At 51.7% G+C, this 27,410-nt stretch overlaps 1 protein-coding gene and 2 long non-coding RNA genes across 3 annotated transcripts in view; 2 read left to right on the top strand and 1 right to left on the bottom strand.

Annotated features, from left to right (window-relative positions):
* Positions 1 to 27,410, top strand: part of LOC119460513 (intermembrane lipid transfer protein VPS13A) — a 1,139,096-nt gene that overhangs the window by 416,514 nt on the left and 695,172 nt on the right. Inside the window, exons 38-39 of the mRNA XM_037721434.2 lie at positions 301 to 417; positions 26,897 to 27,055. Of these exons, the coding sequence (XP_037577362.2) occupies positions 301 to 417; positions 26,897 to 27,055 (276 nt within the window). The remainder of the gene's footprint in view (positions 1 to 300; positions 418 to 26,896; positions 27,056 to 27,410) is intronic.
* The window catches only part of LOC125947490 (uncharacterized), a 409,960-nt gene that overhangs the window by 340,142 nt on the left and 42,408 nt on the right, over positions 1 to 27,410 (bottom strand). The gene's annotated exons all lie outside the window — the stretch shown is intronic.
* LOC125947489 (uncharacterized) lies at positions 17,851 to 20,007 on the top strand. The gene is made up of 2 exons (XR_007468333.1): positions 17,851 to 19,500; positions 19,864 to 20,007. It is a non-coding gene; the product is annotated as an uncharacterized LOC125947489 (long non-coding RNA).

Below are 27,410 nucleotides of genomic sequence, written 5' to 3'. Positions count from 1 at the left end.
CAGTTCTTTAGTTTAATTTGTATTAAACAGTTTCCAGTCATTTGAATATGAGAGGACCACCAAAGTATAAGGCTTTATTTGAGTGTTTCATTTTATCATCAAATTTGTACTGCTTTTTCATGCACATGATTTTTATTTTGCTTGCCTTTAGGAACTTGTTCAATTAAGTATCATGCATATATGTTTTGCTCAATACTGACATTGTGATCTATACAGTTGGGTACAATTCATGTTATCGTCAGTGATAAGAGTGGAAAAAAGTGCAGTGCTGTAAAGGTATCTTGCACTGCATGCTTGCAGATGGACGTCATGGTGGACTACTGCCGCAACCTGGGCCAGCAGAACATGACTGCCTCTGTGATTGACCTGCATGCCTCGTCGTTCTTCTGGGACCAGAGGAAGAACACCCTGTACACCGTAAGTGGCCTACTGCAGCTAGGGTCATAGGGGGTGTGCCATCTTGTCACCTTGAATGCAGCCGAACCTCACATTTTGAATAAAATTTTATTCTCCCAAGATTTGGGAGGGACTCCAGACAAAAAGCTACAGTCAGTAGTTTTAATAGGTCTGGGGCCCCTGGTTACATGGCATATGACATGCAAACAATGAATGCAAATAATGCATAGAGTAAAAATCGGGATGTATCAGGACCGGTTCCTTGTTAGGCAGACATTGCTGAGTGTGCACTTCGTTTGGAAGTTGTGGGGATGCTTGCCTCACTCGCGGCCCCTAATGTTTTCTTCGCACGGCTCTCGCGTCTCCTGGAATCCAGCTTTCCCACGTTACACATGCGCTGCCGGCAGTTGGTAGTTGTGCAGTAGTACAAAAGCGGGCACTAGTGCTAGCGCTACTTGGCAGCGTGGACAATCCGTGTGTCTCCGATGCCTGTGTCCCGGTCATCTTTATCAAGTTTATTGAGTTTATTTATATCGTGTAGATGTGGGCAAGCTTGGGCAAAAAAGCTAAACAATTCGTTTGCAGAAAGCCCAAGCCCCCTTTACAAGGCACACAACAGCAGCATACAAGCTTGTTACATACATGGAAGATGGATAATGTACTTATATCAATTTACAGTTTCTTAGAATGTAACAAATAAGTTACGCGATTGTATAAATTTTACAAGGCACTAGCTTGTATTTTCTACTTTAACACCATTAGGTAATTTATGTGTTATCAGAAGTACAGAGAAGCATTTGTTTTAAAAATAAGCATTTTGATACAATTGATTTTCATAAAATAAACTACAACAACGACGTTGAACTTTCTACTTGGGGTTGAAAAAGCAAGAAAATCACACACAAAAAATGTATTTCAGCGCAGTTGTTTTTTTCCGTAAACAAGCAAATAACAATGGCTTTGAACTCTGATTCTAGAGGTTGAAAAAGTGAGAAAAAGTTACAAGAATTGATTTTTAATTTCCTGCATGCTACATCTTTCGAATATAATTCCGCTGCTTTGCAATGTGTTCAACAAGTGAGGCAAACTACAGTTAAACCTGGATATTACGAAATTGACAAATTCCTGAAAAACTTCGTTATAAAGAGGATTTCATTATATGCAGGTTTGGCGCAAAAATTCGAAAAAGAAACGCGATTCTTACCGCTTACTGATAGCATCGTAGCGTCGTATAAGGTCCGTTTATAGTCCGACGTTATCGGTGCGCGGGCCAGCGTCGTTTGCGGCCAGTCATGCTACGGTAGTTGCGCTGCGCCAGCCGAAACGCCATTTCCTCTATACTCCGACGCGTGTGCTTCTATGGAGTAACATGTGCTTCTATGGAGTAACGGCGGGGAATAGAAAGACTTTGTTATATAGAAGAATTCGTTATATGGAGGTTCGTTATAAGCAGGTTTAACTGTATAGCGTAACATTTGTCGTCCGTATTGAGTTCGGCAAAAGGGAATGGTCCAGAAATTTTGGTTTCAAAACAAATAGCAAGGAGTATTTGCTGTTAGATCAGCAAAATTTATAAAAGCATATTGATTTTGATAGACAGACTTTTTATATTTGACAGCCAAGTTCGAATTATAAAGTTTATATGCTTGTATGACATTAAAGCGAGGAAACAATTCTTCAGTATGCATGCAATAATGAACATTCGCTATAGACTGACGAGCTCTCTTTTGTAACATAAGAATTCCGTGCTTATTTTTTTGTGTTGAGTTTCCCCACACTAAAAAACGTCGATGACGTGGCAGCGAGTTCTAGGACGTTACGCCTAGCAATAGGTTCAGCCACCGCTCCCGTCCTGTGCCTTGCTCAAGTGACAATGAGGCGCCCAGGGGACACTTGCGTGACGCTGCTGGCCTGCCTTCAAAGGGGGATTTCTGCTTGGATGCCCGGGACTACCGTGAGCGGCTGCAGCAAGTCCGAGGAGCTTCGCTCGAACGTCGCCGAGGTCGCTGACCGTGCCTCGGAATGCCAGCGTCATGGCCTCGGGAACTGAACAATTGCTGCTCCCGTCGCCAGTACGGTGCTGGCGAGACAACTTTCTTCGACCGGAGTCACGCAAACAATGCCAGCTCAGTCCTGCCCCTCTCCCGATAGCAGCTCGGGTCACGCGCCTCGAGCATTCGGGCTGTTTCAAACGCTCTGCACTCTTCATCATCGTCATCCTTCTTTCTTCGCCTATCCCTTACTCATGACAGGGGCACCGAAATGGACGGACACGATCGTTTGAATGTGTCCCTGTTTGCATGACTATACACGCAAACGATTTGTCTTTGGTTTTCCTCTTGGGGTGAACATATTCGCTTTATATCCTGTTGCAATGAGTTGGACTTCATCGATCCGTTAGCCTCAGCATGTTCCATTGGTTGCGATTCGGCTAGCTGGCATAGGTGTATAGAAGGCTCGGTAAATACCCTTTTGTTTGTTCCGAATATTGCATTGTCGTTCCTTGTCCCAAGAGCACGTTTGAGACCCCACAAATTTCCGAACATCAATCACTGCCAAGGCAGTGCTTCACCATTGTGAATTTCACTCATTGCTAACGGAAACAGAAACTTCCCACATTATTTTCTTCTTCTTTAATTTAGCAGCACTGCTCAGGTAAGAGAGGATGCACTAAATGCATCAATATAAAAGTTTAATCTATGGGCAACATTCCACAAAGTATACAGGTGTGTATACTGTACAGCAGGTTAGACCTGTATAAACCCGCAAGAGGGAGGAAGTTTGACGAAAAGGAAAAATTGTCATGACAACCTTGATAGAAGCACGCCTTATGGAGCATACACACGTGTCCTCAAACTCTGAAATCTTAAAATATCGGTTAAGTCAAAATTATTTTCTAGCCATGGTGTCAACCGGTCCCATGTGATTTTCACCTCTTATCTCGAAAGTTCTTGTGCCGGATGTAAGGTATCTCAAAATCTAGACTTAAAAAATACCAGGGAAAAGGCAGTGTTGGCAGCATTTCTTGCATTTGCTTTTCACTTGGCGGCAACTCGCTGGTTGAGGAAGATGCTCAGCTAGTGTCCCAAAAAGGCTTAGGACCACGACCCCGAAACGGACGAACACGGATCATTTGAACACTCCACCGTTCGCGGGACCGTTGAAATGAACGATTTGGCGTTGGTGTCTAGCATGCATGCGAACACATTTGCTTGCTATCTTGTCGTGGTGAGTCGGAACTTCCTTGATTTGTCGCGCACCCGTCTAAATATTCTATGGGTAGTAATTCGGCTAGCAGGCATTAGTGTCTGAAAGATGCAAAAAATGCCTTTTGATTGTTTGCACTACAATCTTGTCGTCCCTTTGTCCCAAGAGCACTGTGAGACCCGACTGTACACGAGTGTTGTTGTATTTTGTCCCCATCAAAATGCGGCTGCCTCAGACGGGATTGAACCCGCAACCTCGAGCGTTGCCATAGCTGTAAAGCTACTGCGGCGGACACAGAAGTGTTGATTAAACGTGTGACTGCTTCTATGGTGCCGCCTAGACGCTATGGTGGTTTAATGCGCCTTTGCGTCTGCACATGGTGCATCAGTTGTCTGCTTGACATATATGCATGGTGTTTATTTTTCAGAAATAGCAGAAACGTATCGTGCTGTACCTTGAGGTTAAATTAATCCAATTTGTCAGCTACCACTGTTGTGTCTAGTAGTAGTGTTTCTTTGCCTTCGCATATCGTATTTTCCCTCTCACCCCTTCCCCGCATGTATGGGAACTGCGAGCGATGAGTGGCAATGCTGTCATTCACTCGTTTCGTGGCTGCGTCTATTCTACCAAATGTCAGCCTCCATTCACTGCAGGTAAGCGCTGCAGTTTCTGCAATACGTTTGTGGGGGGTTATTAATAATCACAGCTGTCAAGAGGGCATTGTGGCGACGCCCAGGGAGCTGCAGAAGGTGTTGTGCACGTGAGACGCTATAGAAAGGTCCAAACGAGTTCCTCGCGTCGCCTTTGCTCTTTGCCATGCTCTTGCCATGTACAGTGCAATCTCGTTGATATTATCTTCACGGGAACTCGAAAATAAAACGTATCATCTAAAAATCGTATTTTCCGAAATACATTGCTCCTATAAGACGCTGGCTCGGAAATGAACAAAATTAAAATCTTTTATCCCGAAAAGCCTATTATGCAGGATTGTATCAACGAGATTCCACTGTATGTGCACGCTCTGAACCACCTCCCAACGTGTCGTGCAGGACTGCAGCAGCAGTGGAAAAGTGAAAGGAAGAGGCAAAGAAAGCTTCGCCTTAAAACATACCAGGCACTGCGAGAGAACTTGTGGGGGTCTTCCCCAACCGGTAGCGCGGGCAATCGCTGCTACGTAGGGTTTGGGCGAATAAGGCAACAAGCGAGTCAATTCAAGAACGTTTATTGCTGCGGGCAATAAAACACACTTGCAGAGGGAAGTCCGCTTTGGAATAAGTAATAAAATAGGCTTGCCTCGTCGCGTGTGATAGTCACGCAAACGAGGTCACTCATGGGTTGCAGCGGGTATATCCGTAGGGGCAGGTCAAGAGTAGCAAGGTCAGACAGCCCCGGGGGTCTCTTGGTCGCGCTCTTTTATACCTTTTTACCTTTTCGTGAGGAGAATGTCCTCCTCGCCCGTCGGATACTTTCCCTCTTACCGCGCGGGTATGCGCGTCGCGAGAGGCGAGCGAGAACCGGGAGACGGCAAAGTGCATCTCTCCCGTGTCCGCCCGGCCCCCGCCGCTTGTGCTACGTGCGCAACCGACGGCAAGCGCCCATGGGAGAAGGTGGCAGCATGTGCTCCCCACATCCTCCTCCCCTTAAGAAGGCCCCCGTACGTTGAGGCTGGCACCTAGGGACGTCCTTTTGCCTGAGTACCCGCCGAGGTTGGCGACCGAGGAAGCGTCGGGCTGGTGGTGATGTAGCCCTCAGCTGGCGGACACTTGAGGCCGACTCGGAGGCGGCTGGTCAGCTGCACTGCTCGGGCTTGCGAGGCGGTATCGTTGTCGGGGCTCGAAGGTGGCTCTCAGTGCCGCGCCCCAGGTGTCAACTGCTCTGGAGGGAGTGGTCGCCTGCCGGCCGCCGGCTAGCGGTTCGTGCGGCTCCAAGGCCGGTGTAACGCCGTGCTGCAAGGGCGTCAGTTGTTCCAGCGCGTACTGCAGGCAATTTGCATGGCCATATCTCGTCTTGCTCTGCTCCTGGAAATTATTATTAGCAAATTGCACGGAGCGGCACTATGATCAGCAGCATAGTTAGCCCTTTCTGGGAACACCGTCGACGTCTGTTACGAAGGGAATGTTCGCAAGCATCATCATCAATTCGATTCGCAGCACAAGATAATCACCGCACTGGCCCTCACAGCAGTCTTTGGCCAAACCGTACCCCGCATACACACGCGTTGAACATTCACGCCACATTCCCGTTGTGGCCTGTGAGGCTACTTGCTGGAGCTCCGTGGTCACTCGGCGCTCCGTGGCTACGTACTCGGCGCTCCGTGGTCACTAGACGTTCGCTTCCCCGGCAGGAACTACCAAGGTGCCAGTCCGGCGCGGCTGTATGCTCGCGGTATGCAACGTCACCCGGACTTATGAATGTTCCTCACAGTAGTTGGGTTACGCAACTAGCAGTTAGATTACTTTCGCCTGCTACGCAAATTGTAGCGCGACTGCGGGCTCACCGTTCGGTTCTGACTGCTCTCTCTCACCGATCACCATTGAGGGAGAGCCTGATCGTCATCCCACTGCTCATCACACGGCACGTAGTGTTTCAGGTCGCATACGTGTACCGGTCCGCCGATTGGCTTTCCTTTCTTGTTCTTGAGCTGGTAAACAAGCGAGGAAACCTTCTCTCGCACTAGATACGGCCCGGTCCACTTCGGCGCCAGCAAGGCAGCAAACTGTTTGCTAGCATCGCTGAGAACGTGCTTGCGTCGAAGCACCATATCGCCCACTTCGTAGTGGACGTTCCGATGCGAGCGGTCGTACTGTGCCTTCTGTTGTGGCCTAGCAGTGCGAAGATTACAGCGTGCTTTATGTAAAGCATCCGTCATGTTGACACATAGATGCGTTGCGTATTCAGCTCATGCTGACGGCGCGACTGGCATTCCACTGTGATCCGCGAGAACCCTATCCATCGGATTCGGCAGCTCTCTCCCCAGGTTGAGAGAAGAAGGCTCATACCCAGTCAAGCGGTTCACTGTCGATCGCAATGCAAACCCGATCTCTAGAAGGTAGGTATCTGAGTCCTTTCAGAGAACACGATAAGCATGCGCTTGATGTTGCGATTGACTCGTTCAGTGGGGTTCGACTGAACATGGTAGGTTGTCGTTTTCTTATGCTTAATGCCAAGTGCGGCGCATGAGTCAACGAACACCTTTGCAGTGAAGTAGGACGCATTGTCCGTTATCAACTGCTCCGGAAAACCAAACCTAGTGAAAACCTTCATCAACTTATCCATGATCACCTGTGCCGTCAATTTTCGTAGGGGGAAAAGTTCTACCCATTTACTGAAGCGATCCGTCACCACCAGCAAGAATTTGTTCCTGCTCGGTGTTGTGGGATACGGACCCATGAGGTCACACGCTGTGATTTGCCAGGGAGTCTGGCTGTCGATAGGCTGCATGAAGTCGGGCGGTCGTCCGCCTCGGGGCTTCACGCTTTGGCACACATGACTCGCGAAAGTGCGTCAGCTACGGCATTGCTTTTTCCTTTGCGGTAGCGCACGTTAAAGTCGTAACGCTCTAGCAGCAGTGCCCAACGCGCCAGGCGGCCACTCGGCTCGCTCAAGTGCCTCAACCAAGTGAGAGCCATGTGGTCAGTCTCAATCGTGAATGCCACTCCGTCGACGTAATAGTCGAACTTTCGCTGAGCGAAAACTATCGTGAGACACTCCTTCTCCGTCACCGAGTAGTTCCTTTCCGCCAGCGTCAACGAACGGCTTGCGAACGCAACCGGTCAGAGAATGCCTCCGTGCTCCTGAAGCAAAATTGCACCTAGACCCAGGTCGCTTGCGTCTGTTTGAATCACAAACTCCCTTTTCAAGTCGGGCAGCTGCAACTCTGCCGTGTCAGCGAGCACCTTTGTGAGGCCGCGCAGTGCCGCCTCCTGCTCTTGACCCCAAGTCCAACGCTTGTCTTTCCACAAGAGCTTCGTTAAAGGTGCTTGCACTGTCGCACAGTTTGGAATGAATTGGCGATAAAAGTTCACCAATCCCAAAAAGCGTCTCAGTTCGCCGATATCTTTCGGCGACGGGTAGCTCAGTATAGCCTCGAGCTTATCCTCACTCGGCAGAATGCGGCCGTTGTCCAATGTGAATCCCAACAGCGTTATTCTATTTGCAGCTATCTCAGCTTTACTCAGGTTCAACGTGATACCCGCGGACCTCAGCCTGTCTAGGACGTCTCTCAAGTGGCGCAGGTGCTCGTCGAATGTTTTCGAATTAACCACTGTGTCGTTGGGATATGCAAGAGCATGTTGCCACTTCGCATCTCCTAGAACTCGGCCCATCAACCTCTGGTAAGTAGCGGGAGCTCCGACTAAGCCAAAAGACATTCTTTTGAACTGAAAGAGCCCGCGGTGACAAGTGAAATATGTTTTCTCTTTGTCACACTCGTCCATTTCGACCTGAAAATATCCACGACTAGCCTCAAGTGTCGTAAAGTACTTTGCCCCGTCTAGGTTAGATACTAAAGAGAAAATGGATGGTAGAGGGTACGCATCCTTCTTCGTAACCTCATTGAGCCTGCGGTAGTCTACACAAAGGTGATAAGTATCGTCCTTCTTCGGGACTAGAACTACCGGGAAGCCCCATGGGCTGTTCGACCTTTCCAGAATGCCTGTGTCGATGAGTTCGTCTAAGGCGCTGTCAAGTGCTTTCCGTTTAGTCAAGCTTATCGGCCGAGGATTACATTTCCACGGCGCAGCGTCACCCGTGTCTATCCTGTGCCTGACTAGCGTAGAGCGGCCCGGACGGTCCGTGAAAATCGCGTCATATTCGTAGAACAGCGATGACAGTCCTGCGCTTTCTCTCTCCGGTAGGCTGTTGAGCTCTGACAAAAGTGGGTGCACTACCCCTTGCAACACCGCGGCACAATGTTGTGCCACCGTTTCTCTGTTGCTTTCATCGCCTTCACCGATTACTGTTTGCTAGGTGTGGTGCGCTCGCGCCGCACCCGGAGACTGGCGTGTCTGCACAGGCACGGGCGCTTTTGCGAAACGCTTCAAAGCAGCCGTTCCGTTCTCTCGGTAACCTCTGCTGGCAATGTCTATCAAAGTGCCCGACTTGGCGAAAATGTCTCCACCTAAAATAACAGGCACTGACTGACTGGGAAGATGTACGAGGCGTTGTTGCCTGACGCGTCTCTCCCAACGGATAACTAGTCTTGCTGCACCACTCAATTGTGCTGTGCCAGAAGCAAGGTGGAAAGTGGTGTCACTATCTCTTAAGCGGATATTGTTCTCGCGGAGATGATGTAACACTTCATCACCAAATAAAGAAGTGCTCGTCCTAGTATCCAATAATACGGCAAACTTCTTTCGGGCTATCGTTCGCTCGATGAATGGCGCCTGTGAGTCCACGACATCTCCTACGCGACAACCCAAAGGCGCAAGTAAATCGAAATCTCCGGTTGTGTTCGAGATCGCCGCTCGGGACCCAAGGTGATCACCGGCAGCCGCGCCCGTTTCCCGAACCACGTGCTGGTCCTCGGCCCGGCGTGCTTGCGCAGTCACAGGCGATGTGCCCCAGCCCGCCGCACTGGTAATAACGGCCACTGAAGCCTCGGTGGCGTGGGTGCCCGTCGCCCCAATCTGGCAGGCCGTAGCTTCCACGCTTGGCGGTCGGCATGTTCCGCTCCTCTGGTCTCGCATTAGCCGCAAGTTCCTGCCGCGGCGCACTGCGTGCTTCGTTATGCTGTGCTGTTTTCAGCGCGTAGGCGTACGGGTCCAAGGCACGGTCTGATAATTCCCAACCATGCTGGACCTGCTCGTCGGCGAATGATGCCGATGCGTCGACCCTAGGGGAATGTGAAGCGATCCAGCCGCCGTTCCATGCGCAGCGAGGCTCGAGTGACAGCGCAGCGGGTGGAGGCGGACGGTATGCTCGTGCCTCGAGGATGTCCTCTTGGATGCGCTTTGCTTCGGCGGCGAGCTCGTCTAGGTCTCGGAACCTAGATCCCCTGAAGTAGGCCGTGAAATTTGGGTGAGCTTGCCGTATGACGGGGTCGACTTTCTCGGCGTCCGTGGCAAGAGGGTTCGCAAGACAATAAAGTTTGTCCATCGCTCGAACATACTCCAGCAGGAACTCGTCCGGATGCTGGGTACGCAACTCCAGGTCACTTACGGGTTGCAGCGGGTATATCCGTAGGGGCAGGTCAGGAGTAGCGAGGTCAGAGAGCCCCGGGGGGTCTCTCGGTTGCGCTCTTTTATACCTTTTTACCTTTTGTGAGGGGAATGTCCTCCTCGCCCGTCGGATACTTTCCCTCTTCCCGCGCGGGTACGCGTGTCGCGAGAGGCGAGCGAGAACCGGGAGAGGGCAAAGTGCATCTCTCCAGTGTCCGCCCGGCTCCCGCCGCGTGTGCTACGTGCGCAAGCTACGGCTAGTGCCCGCGGGAGAAGGTGGCGGCGTGTGCTCTCCACAAACTTCATTGCATACCTCGGTTACCTGTGAACCTCAAAATTGGTAAGAACCCCGAAGACTGCAGGCATAACAAGATGAGTAAGGTTCAAGGCCCGCACCTGTTTATACAGTTCAACCTTAATATAACAAACCTAAATATAACCAAATTCTCCATATAACGAAGTATGTAACTTTCTTGAACTTAAGTTATTAACTCAGGTTGCCACGCGTCTCCTTTGCTAGTGCAGCCATGGTGTTGCATGGCTGTCAGTGTGGCTGATCACATGGTGCACATAGTGCTTGGTATATGCATAAAAATAGGGTAAACTTTAAAACATGTGAAAGAAAAAATTTGCATATGTAATGAAGAAGAGTAACCTGTGCCTCAGCAGCATCGCCACCGGCATGAGCTCGTGGTTGCTGTCCTTGGCCGAACGCTTGTGACTGCTACCCGTTCGCCTGCATCCGTTGCTACTAAACCTCTTAGCAACCTCTTAGACATCAAAGATAGCTGGCGAGCAACCTCTGCGCGAACGAATTCCTGAATCTTCAGAAACAGGGCAGCATGGTCGTCGCTGACACCAAAGCTGGACACAAGAGTCGGTGGGCGCAGGGGGACGTTGTGGAGATGGGTTTGCACAAGGCTTACCCTACGAGCGACGGTCAGAAAAGGGCACGACGCTCCTCCACTCCGCAACGCACAAAGGCGCTACGGCAGGGTTCGTCGACTCTCCGACACGGCGCAGAGAAGGCTCCGGAGTCAGATCGCCAACAAGCACGGGTTTATTCACCCAAGGTACAGCTCAGTGCTACAGTCACGGCACTTACGGGCCAAGGCTCACCGCAAGACCGATCGAGTACGCGCGCCCGCTGCGCTAGGGCTAACCGGGTAGCGGTCCGCCAAGCGCAATAACGAGGAGTCGCGAGAACAAAGGTCTCATGTAACCACCTCGTTGCGAGCCTGAGAGCCTCTCTCTGCCGCGGCGAGGAAGCGCTCAGCGGACGAGAGCTCGGGTGGAGAGGGTGCCCGGGGGCCGCCGCGCGGGAGGCCAATCAGGGCGCGTCCCGGTGACGTGTTCTCGCGGGGCAAGCCCAATTCCGGGGGGGAGAAGCACGGTTTGCGCGGGAAAGTAAGTCCGGCGCGCTAGCCGTGTCCGCCATGTTGCCGTTACGGCGGCGGTTCCCTGGGATCGAGCTAAGCGCCACGCGCGAGCTTGGGGGACGAGGCGCGGGAAGGCACCTCGATCCCCACATTCCCCCCTCCTAAAGACCGAGGCCAGCCTCCAAAGTGGCTGACCGAGGCCAAGTGGCAAGGTTGACTCAGCCAAAGAGGGCTAAGCCAACGGGGCTAAGTCCAAGAGGGTGTCGTCGTCTTCCTCAGGACCAGACGTCGCTTCTCTTGACACAAAGCCAGGGGTTTGCCTTGGCCACCAAAGTTCCGCACACTGGAAGGACCCCCTGCCAGGTGGAAGAGTCGGCAGCCCAGGAAGGACGGGGCAGGGCAGCACCATGGTTCAGCCAGCAACACTCGAGGTCCGCCGGACTGGACCAGCCAGGAACGCGCGAGGCGTGGCTGCCATTTTGGCGCAGCAGCCACCACAGAAGTCACTGGGCTCCCCGGATTGCGCAGGAACAGCAGGCCGGGATAACCGGCTGCCAGGTCAGCAGCGGCAGCCGGAGTGACCCTCCTCGGCCAGAGGTCAGCGCCTGATTGGGGACCAGCCACAATTAGCGGCAGCCTAGGCAGCAGGAGGCAAGGCTGGCACGGGTTCGTGGCCCCCAGAGGCAGGAGTCATTCATGGCGGAAGGACCAGGAGCAGCAGGCCTTGAGGTCGGCAGCAGGCTGACATGGTAGGGCCAGGGACAGCCGGCATCGTGGTCAGCAAGACTGGTGGCACAGTGGAGCCAGGCGCAGGGAACAGACTGGACGACGCAAGGTGAAGGACAGGAACGCCCCCCGGCATAGCCGGCGTGCCAAGGAAATTGCCCGCCTGGCTGACAGCCCAAAAAAGGGCGTTTGTCAGGCTGAGGCTCGGGCAACACATAAGAGGGTATATTAGGCCACATGGGCCTGTCACCGCTTCGATGTGCGCCCTTGCACCGTAGCTACATTTCTCCATTCACCGGCATGGTAGGGAATGAAGTCCAGCTACCTGCTAGGGGGAGAAAGCTGACTAGGCGCTTCAGAAGGCGGGTGAGCACGAGAGGGTATATTAGGCCAAAAGGGCCTGTCACCACTTCAACGTGCGCCTTCGCACCGTAGCTGTGTCTCTCCGTTCATCGGCGTGGTAGGGAATAAAGTCCGGCTACCAGCTGGTGGGAGAAAACCTGCCTAGGTGCGTTTCCGTAGGTTGTACCGGTGGCGTGGCCTGGGACCAGCCGTATCACGGTTTGCCTGCGGTTCGTTGACCGCCTCCCCAGTCGTTGCTACGGGCAACGAAAGGTTTGAGGTCCGAGACGTGAACTGGACCGCCGACTGGTCTCCCTTGGGAGTCAGCCAGCTTGTATACCAGAGGGGACATTTTGGTCTCCACTCGGTACGGGCCCAACCATTTGGCCGACAGGGAGGCAGAGATGCCTTTGGCGGCGTCACTCAAGACATGGTTGCGTCTGAGGACGAGATCGCCGACACCATAGTGCACGTCCCTATGTGACCGGTCGTATTGGACCTTTTGTCCAGCTCGCGCTTTTGCCAGGTTGGAACGGGCCAGGTCAAGGGCCGCGTCCATCCGTGAGCGCAGTTCCGCCGCGTAGCCGGAAAGGCCGGCTTTCGTGGCGCACGCCCTGCTGCCGGTCCGCAGAACGCGGTCCATGGGGTTTGGCAGCTCTCTCCCGAAGTTGAGGAAAGCGGGCGTGTACCCAGTCGAACGGTTCACCGTGGACCGCAAGGAGAAGCCTATCTCGTTAAGACAGACATCCCAATCCCTATGTTGCTGGGCAAAGGCCGCGAGCAAGGGCTTGAGGTTCCGGTTAATCCGTTCTGTCGGGTTGGCCTGTGGGTGATACGTGGTTGTCTTGCGGTGCTTAATGCCAAAGGCAGCACACGCATCCACGAACATCTTGGCCGTGAAGTAGGACGCGTTGTCCGTTATCAGCTCCGCCGGAAAGCCAAAGCGGTTAAAGACCTCGGTCAACTTGTCCCAGATTGCGCGTGCCGTTAACTTCCGAAGGGGAAAAAGTTCAACCCATTTCGTGAAGTGATCTGTGACAGCCAGGAGAAAAACGTAGCCTCGCCGGCTTCTGGGAAAGGGTCCCATAATGTCACATGCCGCGACTTGCCAGGGTAGATGGCTGTCGATTGGCTGCATGAGCCCGGGGGGTTTGCCCGCGCGAGGCTTCACACATTGGCACACGCGGCATGAGCGGGCGTAGTGAAGAGTGTCACGCTTCATGCCTGGCCAGGTAGCGGAGCGGCACAACTTTTGGAAAGTCTTAAGGCCACTCGCATGTCCGGCCACCCGCGAGTCGTGGAAATAGCTCAGGGTGGCTTTCCTAAGACTGCGGGTTATCGCCACCTTGAAAGACTCCTGGGGAGCCTCCTCAGATGGGATATAGCGCAGGAGAGCTTTATCGGCGTCAAGCAGAGATACGTATCCAACGTGCCCGCAGCAATACTAGCTGTCCGGGTACGCCCGGCGGCTTTGCCGCCCCACTCCTCTTGGGAGCTCGGCTCTTGGAGCCTGTCAACGATTTCTATTTACAAAACGGGTCGTTCTGCTTAAGCAGATACGGATCCCACGTGCCCGCAACAATACAAGCTGCGTGGCACTCGGCGCCAACAGCAATACAAGCTGTCCGGGTGCGCCCGGCGGCTTTGCCGCCCCGCTCCGCTTGGGAGCTCGGCTCTTTGAGCCTGTCAACGATTGCTATTTACAACATGGATCGCTCTGCTGAGCCTTTAGCAGCTCTTGCCTGCTGAAGACAATACCCGATGAGGTAACGGGATCCACCAGGTAAACGTCCTCTCCCGGGGCTGGCAATCCGAGGATCGCTTCGCCGTCGGGGGTCGCGCCTTTCGAGCCATTGGAGACACAGGCTCCGGTCTCTACTAAGTGCATGAGGTTCGCGCCTTTTGAGCCATTGGAGACTGAGGCTCCGGTTTCTACTTGGTGCGAATGCTCGCGGGAGTGGCGGACCAAAGGATCGAACGCCGAAACGGGGGCTCGCGACAAAGTGTCCGCCACCACGTTTGAACTCCCTTTCCGGTAGCGCAGAACAAGGTACCACTCCCATGTCAACGCCCAGCGCGCGAGGCGGCCCGATGGCTCGCACAAGCGCTTAAGCCGGATTGTACGTCTCCACGGCAAACGGCACATACGCTAACGCCAACTTCCGGAGAGCAAAAAGGACCAACGGACATGTGGTCCGCTCAATGCACGACCGACCGAATGGGGCCAGTAAACGGCAAAGAGAAGAGCTGGGCTGCCGCTCCGACAGGCGCATGAGGCCTCACATGACCGGCAGACGGATCGACAGCGGAGCGGGGTGACTCACGCACGTCGAAAATGTCGCTCGGATGCGCGTGAGACAAGCGGTAGGTGGAAAACGCGGCGACTTCGTCGGCTGAGCGAGAAGGCTCGCGCTCGACATTGCTTCCCAGCTGTGCTCGGGACAAGGAGAGGCCAGCGAGCAATTTGCACCAACAGCGAGGCAGGGAGGCTCAGCTGCGGCGCACGGGACACCGAACTGCGCTCGGGACAAAGGCAGGCCAGCGAGCGAGCTCGCGCCTACGGCGTAGCGGGAAGGCTGCACCGCGGCGTATTCGTCCGAGAAATGCGCTCGGGACAACGGTGGGCCAGCGAGCGTATGCGTGCGAGCATCTAAGCAGGGTGGCTCCGATGCGGCACATGGCGCAGTGAACGACGCTCGGGACAAAGGGAGGCCGGCGAGCGTATTCGTACCGGCATCTAAGCAGGGTGGCTCCGATGCGGCCCATGGCGCGGCGAACGACGCTCGGGACAAAGGGAGGCCGGCGAGCGTATTCGTGCGAGCATCTAAGCAGGGTGACTCCGATGCGGCACATGGCGCGGCGAACGACTCTCGGGACAAAGGGACGCCGGCGAGCGTATTCGTACCGGCATCTAAGCGGGGTGGCTCCGATGCGGCACGTTGGGCACAACTGAGCACGGGACAAAGGCCAGCGAGCGGAGACAGCACGCCGGAGGGGCTAGTAGGCACCTGCTCCCCGCGCGTCTCAAACAGTTGATAAAACCCGTAACTGGCGTGGCTATATAGGACTAGCGTACACATCCGAGCTGTCGACATCACCTAGGGCGCTCCAAGGAAGGGATCGCTCCCGGTGGCCGAAAGCAGAGGGTCGCGAAGGCGAACCTACCTCGTGCTATCGGTGTCGTTCGCTCCGAAGGACGATAAGTCCGCAGCCAGGGGGTCAGGCAGGAACGAGGGCCGTGAAGGGGCCTGCTCTGATGCCATGCCGAAACCACGTTGGGCTCCAGTTATGTGGAGATGGGTTTGCACAAGGCTTACCCTACGAGCGACGGTCAGAAAAGGGCACGACGCTCCTCCACTCCGCAACGCACAAAGGCGCTACGGCAGGGTTCGTCGACTCTCCGACACGGCGCAGAGAAGGCTCCGGAGTCAGATCGCCAACAAGCACGGGTTTATTCACCCAAGGTACAGCTCAGTGCTACAGTCACGGCGCTTACGGGCCAAGGCTCACCGCAAGACCGATCGAGTACGCGCGCCCGCTGCGCTAAGGCTAACCGGGTAGCGGTCCGCCAAGCGCAATAACGAGGAGTCGCGAGAACAAAGGTCTCATGTAACCACCTCGTTGCGAGCCTGAGAGCCTCTCTCTGCCGCGGCGAGGAAGCGCTCAGCGGACGAGAGCTCGGGTGGAGAGGGTGCCCGGGGGCCGCCGCGCGGGAGGCCAATCAGGGCGCGTCCCGGTGACGTGTTCTCGCGGGGCAAGCCCAATTCCGGGGGGGAGAAGCACGGTTTGCGCGGGAAAGTAAGTCCGGCGCGCTAGCCGTGTCCGCCATGTTGCCGTTACGGCGGCGGTTCCCTGGGATCGAGCTAAGCGCCACGCGCGAGCTTGGGGGACGAGGCGCGGGAAGGCACCTCGATCCCCACAACGTCTGGTGTGACGCCGTTGCCTGCGCAACTCGTCGTAACTCTGACACAATTCGATCACGTCAACGAAAGTGCGAGGACTCTTCGATAATAACTTTTGGAATGCGTCGTCCTCAATACCCTTCATTATATGTTTGATCTTCTCCTCCTCCGACATCGACGTGTTCACCCGTTTGCAAAGGTCAAGAATGTCCTCAATGTAGCTCGTGAAATTCTCTCCGCTCTCCTGGGATCGTGTGCGCAAACGGTGTTCTGCACGGAGCTTTCGTACTGCTGGCCGACCAAAAACTTGGGTAAACATGGTCTTGAAGACCAACCACGTAGTGAGGTCGCCTTCATGGTTGAGAAACCATAGTTTCGCAACGTCCGAGAGATAGAATGCTACGGTTCTCAACTTGGTAGCATCGTCCCAATGGTTATTGGCACTCACTCGCTCGTATGAGGAGATCCAATCTTCAACGTCTTTTTCATCTGTGCCGGAGAAGATAGGGGGATCTCGCAGACGCAAGGCGCCGGCACAAACCAGGGTGGGCGGCGCCGGTGGGGGGGTTGGTCAAGAGGTCAAGAGGAAGAGGTCAAGGAAGTTGGCAACCAAGTACAGGATAATCGAAACTGTAAATAGACAACCAGGGGTCATCAGAAAGAAAGTGAGAGAAATAGAGACCGTGAATTGGATGCAAAGAATGGAAACGAAAAGGACAATGGAGATTTACAAGAATGAGAAGAAAGAAATTAGAAGGGAAAATCTGTACGATAACACAAAGGGCAGTGCCTTGCTATTTGAGGCTCGAGCCGGTTGCCTAAGGACGAAAACATATCGGAACAAATATTCGGAATTAGATGAGACATGTGTATGCTGCAGTAAAGATCCAGAGACCACTCAGCACATCCTAATGGAATGCGACGGGATCCACCCAGCGAGAACCGTAGGTAACGTGCAACTCCCAGAAGCGCTTGGGTTTAAAGTGGAAGGAAACATAAACAGATCAGCCGTAGAGATCAGCAAGAGACGATTAGAGTACTGGTGGAAAAAAAGTAGGGAAAAGATGGATGCGACCTGATCTCTGAGTGCCGCTTGCGTCCTCGGGCATGATGGGGGGTAGAGTGCGACTCCGAAGTTCCAGGGTGGTCGAAACCCAGCACCTCCACCACTTGGTAAGAGGTTTATTAGCAACGGATGCAGGCGAACGGGTAGCAGTCACAAGCGTTCGGCCGAGGACAGCAACCACGAGCTCATGCCGGTGGCGATGCTGCTGAGGCACAGGTTACTCTTCTTCATTACACATAAAAGGTTGGATTTCAATGTAATGAAGCGAATTGCCGATTTTACCGACTTTGTTATATTCAGGTTTAACTGTATTACCAAAGCGTATAGTTGTAAATATGGTTACGACGCAACCAAGAGTGGCACTAGTCAGAAGAAAGCGATTTGACGTGTAGAGGTGGGCTCGGTCTCGACAGCCATCTTGTTTATGTATCGTCTCTCTTGTAAATAGTGTCACGTAGTAGTGACGGTGAAGAAAACAGTCGCAAAACTGTGAATGACGAAACGGACTTTATTGGGCAAACCTGTGCCGACAAAAGCAAGTTACACTCGAAGCACAACGATAGCGGCGAACACAGTCGGCGATCGGGGAAAATCTGATCAGCAACGAAACACGTCGGCTTTTATACATGAGTCATCGAAGGTTCCAGAGTAATCCCTGGTGCTCCCGTCCCAGGTGAAAATTTCCAACTGGGATCCAACTGGGATCAACTGGGATGAACTGGTTCCAGCTGGAAACCAACTGGTCCCAGTTACACACCAACTGGTCCCAGTTACACACCAACTGGTCCCAGTTACACACCAACTGGTCCCAGTTGGAAAGCAACTGGGTAGCAACTGGTTCCAGTTGGGATCCAACTGGAACAATTTCCAGTTATACTGGGAGTGACTGGACCCAGTTGGGATCCAACTGGAACATTCACCAGTTGTACTGGAATCAACTGGTCCCAGTAGAGAGGCAACTGGAACTTTCACCAGTTGTACTGGAATCAAAGTTCCAGTTGGATTCCAACTGGAACTTTGACCAGTTGTATCAGTAGCAACTGGAAGCAACTTAAACAATGGCCAGTTGTACTGGTAGCAACTGGTTCCAGTTTGAATCCAAATGAAATGGTGACCAGAAGTTTAAATGAAAGCAAGTAACATGCAGTGCTTGCTAAGACAGCAGCAGCTAGTCCTACTTATACTGAGCAATTAAGTTTGGCAGTTTTAGCAATCCTAGCAAACATTCTAATAGAAGTTTGTAATAATTAGTCTAATACGTTTGTATTAAGTTTTGTATTAGACCAATATCAATTTTTATTAGTCGTACTGATTTACCTATAAGATCAATAGGCCGTGCGTATTAGACTTATTAGTCTTATACAAGCAGTGTTGCGCGTGTCTACTAGTTTCTCTATTAGACTAATGGGTCCTATTGGCCTTATGCAGATTGTTGCTGGTTTTATACAACATGTACTGCTAGATTCTGCAGCTCTTGTTTGCTGTTGAAAGTTAATCGACAAAAAATTAGACTAGCGGACCGCTTGCTTGCATGGAGAGGTGTTTCTAATTAATCACTGAATAATTAAAAATTCTGCTGTACAATTGGACAGCAGATTGCATTCGCACGTTTGCATTTGTTTCAGCGCACCATCTCTCAGCGACATACACAAAAGCGACGTGCGCCTACATGGTCTTGCTTCACTGAGCCTCGTCGGGATGAGTCGAGGAAACAGCTAGTGTTTACAGCACACGAAAAAAAAAAAAAAAGAAAGAAAGAAAAACCCGAACAACCAGCCGTCAGATCGCGGTGCCCGGCCAGCTTTCGAACGACGGTCAATAGCAGCAACCATATTTGTTTGCCGCTGAAGTTTCGTCAGTGTCGTATTTTCTGTTGAAGTGCACATAAAGTAGATGTTAAACTTTTAATGTAAATTGCTAACTTGATACCGCATATAAAAGGCCGTAATATTTATTGACATCAAAGAGCAGTATCGCAGAGAAGGGAACAAGGCGGGCGGGAAGGACATAAAACTGCTACCGTAATCAGCCGTAGTTGCGCACAGCACGTGTGTAATGGCGGCTGCCATGTCTAGGCGAGGCGTCACGCGAGGCGTGCGTGCGTGTTAGTGAATGAACGATGTGTTTTTAAGGAACCCGTGGTGTTAGCGCCTGCACAATCTGATTCGTGCAGTAGTATATTTGGATAGTTTTATCTATGGCTGCTGTTTTGACTTCAAAACAACGCAAGGCAACTGTTTTACCCCTGCCCTTCTCGGCTTTGTGGATTTATCAGCGTACATCGATGTGCAGTGTTCTCCCCGGCGCCGATTCACCATTTCGAGGTAATTATACTTCTTATTCTTCTTAGTATGAAGTGTTTTCTTCTTTTTTTTTATCCTGACGGTGGACGTAAGTACTTCTCTACAGTGCCGTCGGGCCGATTGCTGTGTGCGTTGCAGCAATGACATGCCTGTTTCCGACAACGCTGTGCAAGATTTCTGTCTAGAGTTCTTTATATCTGCCTTCTGTTTCGATGGAATACATATCTTATGTTGATTTTGTGTGCTTTATAATTGTCATATCGTGTCACGTGGCATCATTTTTTATTATGATAAACATTTTGAGCTAGCATATATCACTGTCCTAAAATTAGTTTGGTAATTCTGTATTCTAATTCTTCTATATGTGTGTATTTTTGTGCCCAGGTTTTTTAACCACTTCCTCAAAAGGACGTCCTTTGGTCGAAGTCAACGAAAAGCTCGCAATCAAGATTGCTGACCTGATGAAGATCTCGAAAGATGAATCTGTAAAAATACATGCTGTGCTAATAAATGCTTTTAGCAATTTTACCTGTTTTTCGTTATGTATTGGTACATTGCAACATTTTCTTTCACTAACAGACTGTAGTAGTGTCAATAACCTAATAGGCTATTAGTGTTTGTATTTTTGCTAGGGAATTAAGCAATAATAGCTGAACTGCCTTAGTTGTATGAAATCCATCAGCAGAATACACTTTTGATAGGCTTCTGCATGGGCCAGTTGCAATGGGGACCAACTGGGACCAGTTGCAACGGGGTCCAACTGGGACCAGTTGCAACGGGGACCAGCTGGGACCAGTTGCAACGGGGACCAACTGGGACCAGTTGCAATGGGGACCAACTGGGACCAGTTGCAACGGGAACCAACTGGGACCAGTTGCAATGGGGACCAACTGGGAATTGTTCCATAAACCAGTTTAACTGGAACCAGTTGAATTCCCAGTTGGAAATTTTCACCTGGGGTGTCTTCCAGAAAGTACTAGACAATTCGCGTCGCTCATACAATCAGATTACGTAAGTGTCGGTGACAATGGACAATGGATAGAAGCATCGATAACGTTCGAGAAACTTCCGATACATGCAAGGCGTGTGCTGTGCCTAGTAGTGATAACATTAAACATTTGTTGGCCGGTGAAAAGCGGTCACTGGTGAAAGATAAACATGTACACGTGTCAATAGTGTAAATACATCTTTAGATGTGACTTCTGCATCATAACATGTTGGTGAATATGTGAGACCCCACACTTCCCACCACTATTCGCACACCCCCTACTTGCTATGTGTGGCCAATGAAGCACAAATGGTGATGACGATGTGCCGCTTTCATTATGAAATCTCATTAACAAAAAAAAAGTATTCCCTTATGTGCAAGTAAATTCTTCACAACTCTTTTTTTCTGATCGCAGGTGTAGGAGGCATGCTATTTTTTTTCTTTTATGAATTGGCGACTTGTTACATTCAGGACATTCAGGTAACTTATATTTTTGTCTTTAAGAGAGCGAAACTTTAGTGTGCATCAGATTCAGGGGCATGTTAGAATCAGGTAAATGGGGTATTTGAAACGAACAAGTGTGCATATTTTTCCACGTGTAAGGCGTACTCCAATCACAACACCCTGGAAAGAAAAGAAACCTGGACTTTTAACCCGTGGAAATAACGGCATTCGTGGCCAAATCTTTTTAAAAACAATCTTCATTCGTGGAGGCTCGAATCATCTATATCGTATCTTTGGGCAGCTGCTGTGTTCCCTACCTCTTGGTCGATGCTGATGGTGAACTATGCCCTAAAGGTGGTTTCAGGGCAGTGTGAGCCGCACTGCTTCGAAGCCACACTGTAAGTCAAAATTCGCATGTAACTCGCAGTGCAATTTTACAGTTTCAATGTAATAATTTTTGGTGCTTGGTATATGCACGAAAATTGGTATATGGTTGTGATGCAGCGTGACTTTTCTCTTTAACTTTGAAGACGGTTCCTCAATTGGGGGACAAAGCCCAATGAGGACAAAGCCGTTTGTTGGAAAACGCACACAAACATTTATTAAAACTAAAATGGAAAGTAACCTATAAAACAAACACTCAATGAAAAACTCATAATACGAAACACTCGGAGCTAGAACGCTAATGATAGCAAGCAAATTCGGGCAGGCCGCGAGTGTGTGGCGCACTATAGTCTCGATGCGGTGAAACGGAGATGAGACGACGAGAGAAGCGGTGTTGTTCTCACCAAAAGGTCGCTGTGTTGGACCGGCTACCAGAGCGCGGTAACTCTGGCTTAGATCGAGAAGACAGGCGGCTCGGCAGCATGGGCAGACGGCGGCGGCGTTCTGGTCGGGCAGCTGGTTGTGGAACTGGGGCCCGTAGCCCGACAGCTCAAGTTCTGCCACGGGCGCAGACGCTCGCCAGCCTCGGGCAGCAGTTCCTGAACGGATGGAGTTGGCAAGAAGCCCCGGTCGGATGAAGTCCTGGTGGCTCGGGTCCGGAACCCGACGGCCCGTCTTCAACCCCCGGTCCGGTGGCCGACCTTCTCCTGGTGCCGCTTCCGGAACGCTCCCCCTTCTGCCAGCGTGCCTCGTTTTTCTGCCACTCTGGCCGATTTGTCGTTTCCTCATTGGCTGCTTGAGGTTTACAGTTGTCTTGCGATTGGATGTATTTCTTTTGTTGTTTTTCTTCTTGTGCCGCATGTTCACGTGCACTTCGACGTTGTCGTCTTTAGCCAACACGAAATTCACCTCAGCGCGCGCTCTTCTTGTCGTCTGCTTCTTATTGCCTCAATCCACCGTACTGTGTCGCGCACTTCACACGCAACAATGGTATATATGGAACGAAAAATGGAAGGCCTAACTTTAAGAGACAGGAAGAGAGCGGTGTGGATCAGAGAACAAACGGGGATAGCCGATAATTTAGTTGACATTAAGTTGGCAAAATGGAGCTGGGCAGGCCATGTAATGTGTAGGATGGATAACCAGTGGACCGTTAGAGTTATGAATGGATACCAAGAGAAGGGAAGCGCAGTCGAGGATGGCAGAAAACTAGGTGGGGTGATGAAGTTAGGAAATTTGCAGGTGCAAGTTGGAATCAGCTAACGCAAGACAGGGGTAATTGGAGATCACAGGTAGAGGCCTTCGTCCTGCAATGGACATAAACTTAGGCTGATGATGATGATGATAATATGTACAAAAATAGGGTAAACTTTAAAACATGTATAATTGACAGCTTTGGTTGAGCAAGTCGCATCACATAGCTCATAACCAAGACAAGGCGAAGACAAATTCGGTTGCAGTCGCCTATACTGATTTCTGCAGCGTCTATTCGATTATTCAAACATTATTCGCAGTGGCCATATGGCTTCCCAAGAGCTGTACGGCTGCTGTAAATAGATTTGCATCGACATGACACTAAACTGTTACTTTGGTGGCCAAAACATAGCAAAACAGTGCTGGTCAGGCCTAACAGCCACGTCGGGCGCGCCGATGCATGGCAAACCGCTGCAGGAGCTTTGCTGCTCATCGGGGATCGGGGCATAGATCTTGCACAATGGCTAGACTGAGGATCGAAAATGCCTATCAAGTTCATCTGTGCGCCTGCAGAATAGAACGGGTTAAGCTCGTTTGTAGATAGAAATCATCAAGCTGAATTTGCGCAATGCAGCATAACTGCTGGCATCGCACAGTCAAGATTGCACTTCACAGCATTTCAGTGATGCACAACGGTTGAACATGAAAGGTTCTCACAGCTTCAACCACCACAAAATCTTAAGTAGACTGATCCATAACAGTGAACAAGAGCCTACATGTACAGAAGTTTTCTTTACTGCTGGAGTTGTAAGAAATGTTGAACTTGCATTTTTGCGTGAAAATATCTGAATAGTAGAACTTCGAAAATAAACTGACTGCAGAGATGAACCTTGTTTCCTTTTTTCTTAGTACGAAACTTAGATTTGTCAACATCTGGCTCTTATCTCAAGATTTTATGCAAATCCCAACACAATTCGATGTACTCGCTTTGAAATTATTCGACTCTAGGTCGCTTTGGCTTACTATTCGCTTCACAGTATTGCTGTGCTAGGAATCAGCTAGTAAAATAAATGAGATGTTTGACATAGCAATAGCCAAGTGCGTGGCTTGTCGACATTCCTGGCATATGTACATTGAGCATCTTCCAGTGTATCCTCTTTTAGTTGAGTCCTGTCACTGCAGCAATCCAGAGCATGAATGCTAAAATGCATTTATTTCCAAGCCAAGTTTTAACATGGCTTCAAGTATTGGGCCCAATTTGCCAGAATTTACATAGTCCTAGGCTGTGGGACAAAGAAAATATGCTATTGCTTTTCTGAAGCATTCAGTAGTGTGTTGTTGAATGCAGGGTTTGGGTTCAGGCATCATGTGACCTGCAAGTCTCATCATATCAGCTGCATCTTATGACCTGCAAACCATCTTGAAATGTTGGAGTTAAAGATTGCATTTCCCAATAAAATGCACCAACATGTGATACAGTTAAACCTGCTTATAACGAACCTCCATATAACGAATTCCTGGATATAACGAAATTTTCCTATTATCCGCCGTTACTCCATAGAAGCACATGTATTTGAGACCTCTACGTACCGAAGTGGCAGCAGGAGACCCCCTCGATATAACGAATTTTCCCATCGCTGGCACAGATACGAGAGGGCAAAGCTCGAAGCGCTGATGCGCAAGAGCATCAAAAAGGTGCTCGGCATCCCCATGGCCGCCAGCACGGAGAAGCTCATGCAGCTGGGAGTCCACAACACTCTCGACGAGGTTGTCGAGGCGCAGCCGACGGCCCAGGTCGTCAGGCTCTCTTCCTCGCCTGCGGGGAGGCGGATCTTGGAGGTGCTGGGCTGCAATCCCACTGCCGTCAGGGAGAGGCGGTGCGCGCTCGACACGGATACGCGGGAGGCCATCACGGTCTCGGCGTTCCCGCGCAACGTGCACCCGCAACACAATGTAGGCAGACGCAGGGCCCGGGCGGCCGCACTTCTCAGATCCGTCGCTGGCGATCCGCGATCGATAGCGTTCGTCGCCGCCGCCCAATACGGTTCATCCGACCGATTCGTGGCAGCCGTGGTAGATTACAGAGGCAACCTCCTTAACGCTGCGTCGGTGCGGGGCTCGTCTCCGGCACTGGTGGAGCAGGTCGCGGTGGCCCTTGCCCTCCGGGACGGGAGCAGGCCGCAGATCTACACGGATTCCGGAGCGGCGGTCAGGGCCTTCGCTACGGGTTCAGTCTCGAGGGAAGCGTCCTCCCTGCTTTGCGGCAGGATCGTCTCCCCCCACGTCATCACTTGGTTCCCGGCCCACATGGGACCTCAGGTCTCCACCGTCGTTCCCAACGCCAACGAGCTGGCCCACGCCTGCGCGCGCCAACTCACCCACTGCGCCGGGGAAACGCCGCTCGAGGGCGCGGACGCGGGGTTCCACAAGGACTCGCTCCGCACGTTTAACGAGATTTCAAAGCACTATCAGCTCGGCAGGAGGGTCTATGCCCCGCCTCACGCCAAGCTCTCCAGGCCTCAGTTTTCCACCCTTCGCATGCTGCAGACCGGGTCCTATCCCAGTCTAGCCAGGGTCAGGAGGTACGCGGACTCGTTCGAGCCCGATTGTCCGGATTGTGGCGATCTCTTCTGCACTTTAGAACACATGCTCTGGCGGTGTCCCTCGTTACGGGACCACGATAATCTCACCACGGAAGAAGAGTGGGTGGAGGCGCTCAAGAGCTCCGACCTCACCGCTCAGCTACGGGCGGTCCAGAGGGCCCACGATGCGGCGGTCAGGCACGGCCTGCCCGTCCCAACGTGGGAGCGGCCCGCGGTGGCTCCTCCCCTGTAAGGGGTTCTCGGAGTCGCTCCTCAAGACTTAAAATAAAGTTCACTGCCTGCCTGCCTGCCCTCCGACAACCTAGAGATTTCGCCCCAAGTTTTGTCATATTTGCGCAAGCAGCAACCGGAAGCACCTCCTCCGCCGCGACGGAATGCAAAGCGAGCGCACGTGTGCGTGCGTGTGCGAGGCGGGCCTGCATCCCTCGACCCGGCGATCTTGCCGCCGCCGCGGGCGTGACATTTCCCCCTCCCTTCATTCAAACCTGATCCTGCCGCTTGCTGCAGCTGGCCTAGCCCGCCAAGCCAGCACTCTCTCCTTTTTCAGTTGATGTTTCCGACGCGCTGGTACACGCTGTGACACTCGATGAGCGCGGACACGCGCTGTCAAACGCTGGCGGCGTGTGGAAGCGCCGCTGGAGAAGCGAGCGAAGTGACCTTCGTGCTGTTGTCTATTGCTTCAACGCAAACTGAGCGCCGAGCTAGAACACACAGCATGCACAAAGCTATGAGCCGCCGACGCACCTACCCTGCTAGACTCTGCCCCAATGCAGATCGCTTTCAAGATACGGCCCGCGCGACCGCGCGCCGCCGCGCAGTACGCAGTTGATGCCCGAGTACAGTACAACGCCGTTCCGCTATCCCTCCCCTTTCGCCGGTGCCTCGAGCGCAAAGGAAGAAGGCGCGCTTCCCTGCCTTTCTTGCGCGTGAGAGATTTAGACGCGGTCGTCGACTCCCCTTGCATGTTTTCACTCGCACATACAGCATATGGCGCGCGGTGACTGCATTTCGTCCTAGGACTTTACACGGAATATCTATGAGCCAAAACTAATTTTAGGGCCACAACGCGTCATAGACACCATCTTAATATAGCAAATACGGATCTCAAGGGCCATACTTTTGCTGGCGGAAACCGAAAATACGTCATAGTTGTCGCCCCCGGCACTTTGGGCGGCCAATGCCATCATCAAGCTACCAAACCAAGCGACATGAAAAGTCAAAATGGCCGCTCGGGCCGGCGCGGGGTGGCAGTTCGCAACATATGATGCGGAAACGGTCACATAGTTGCGACGCAACAGCGGGGTTACCAATGCATTGGGTTCTATGGGAGCTGTGCCGGGACTGGCCGAAAACAACGTAACAGCCGGGAAAACGCAGCCCCCGGGAACGTAACAGCGGGGTTCTACTGTAACACTATACGACGCTACGACGCCATCGTGACGCTCGCTCTTCGTTTAAGATGCCTTGCGCTTGTGCGAAACGATACGCGTCCATGCATCCGGTTCCTGGTGTGACATTCCTAGGATGAGTGCTTCGACGAAAACGGAAAACGGGTGCGCGTTACAATTGAGGGCGCGTTAGAATCGAGTAAATACGGTAAGCGTTTTTTTTTTTTCGAATTTTCGTGCTGGACCTGCATATAACGAAATCCTCTTTATAACGAAGTTTTTCGGGAATTTGTCAATTTCGTTATATCCAGGTTTAACTGTAGTTTTACTTGCTCCTTGTGGCATTCGCCATACTAGGCATGTTACACAGTGGTGTGACCAGCCTCTGTGCATGCTCTCTCTTTCTCATCTCCCAGGTGGCCAAGCCCTTCAGCATCGAAGTGAACCAGTCATACAAGCCAAGCAGTGGGGAGCGCTCGCTTCTTGCCAAGGCCAGTGATATCAGCGTCCACTTGTCCTCACATGTCATGTCGACGGCAGCATCCATAGTCACCGAGCTTCTGTCCAACTTGAAGGTGCTTTAATTTATTCTGCACTTTATAATATTGCTTGTTGGTGGCTAAATAAGTTCTTCTTTCAATATTATTGTCAAATAACAGGTTTGTTGAAAGTTACCATAAGAATATTGAATTCCAAAAATTCTTAGGCAAAAAGAAAATAAATAAATGTTTGCATAGCTCCATGCTAGAAGGCAGCAATAAAATTTTGAATATATGCATTTTGCAGGCAGTAGTGTTGCATTGAAGTGCTTAACATATGTTTGCTAGAATGCTAGGCAAAATGGTTGCTAGTTACTGTGGGGATGCGTGACTCTCACGCTTCCCCTGATGTTATTTTCCTGGCATGGCTCCCGTCTCCTGTAATCCGGCT

This window comes from Dermacentor silvarum, chromosome 8 (assembly GCF_013339745.2).
Source record: "Dermacentor silvarum isolate Dsil-2018 chromosome 8, BIME_Dsil_1.4, whole genome shotgun sequence".
NCBI classification, from domain to species: domain Eukaryota; kingdom Metazoa; phylum Arthropoda; class Arachnida; order Ixodida; family Ixodidae; genus Dermacentor; species Dermacentor silvarum.
Note: the sequence above shows the minus strand (reverse complement) of the source record. Positions and strands in the feature narration are given on the sequence as shown.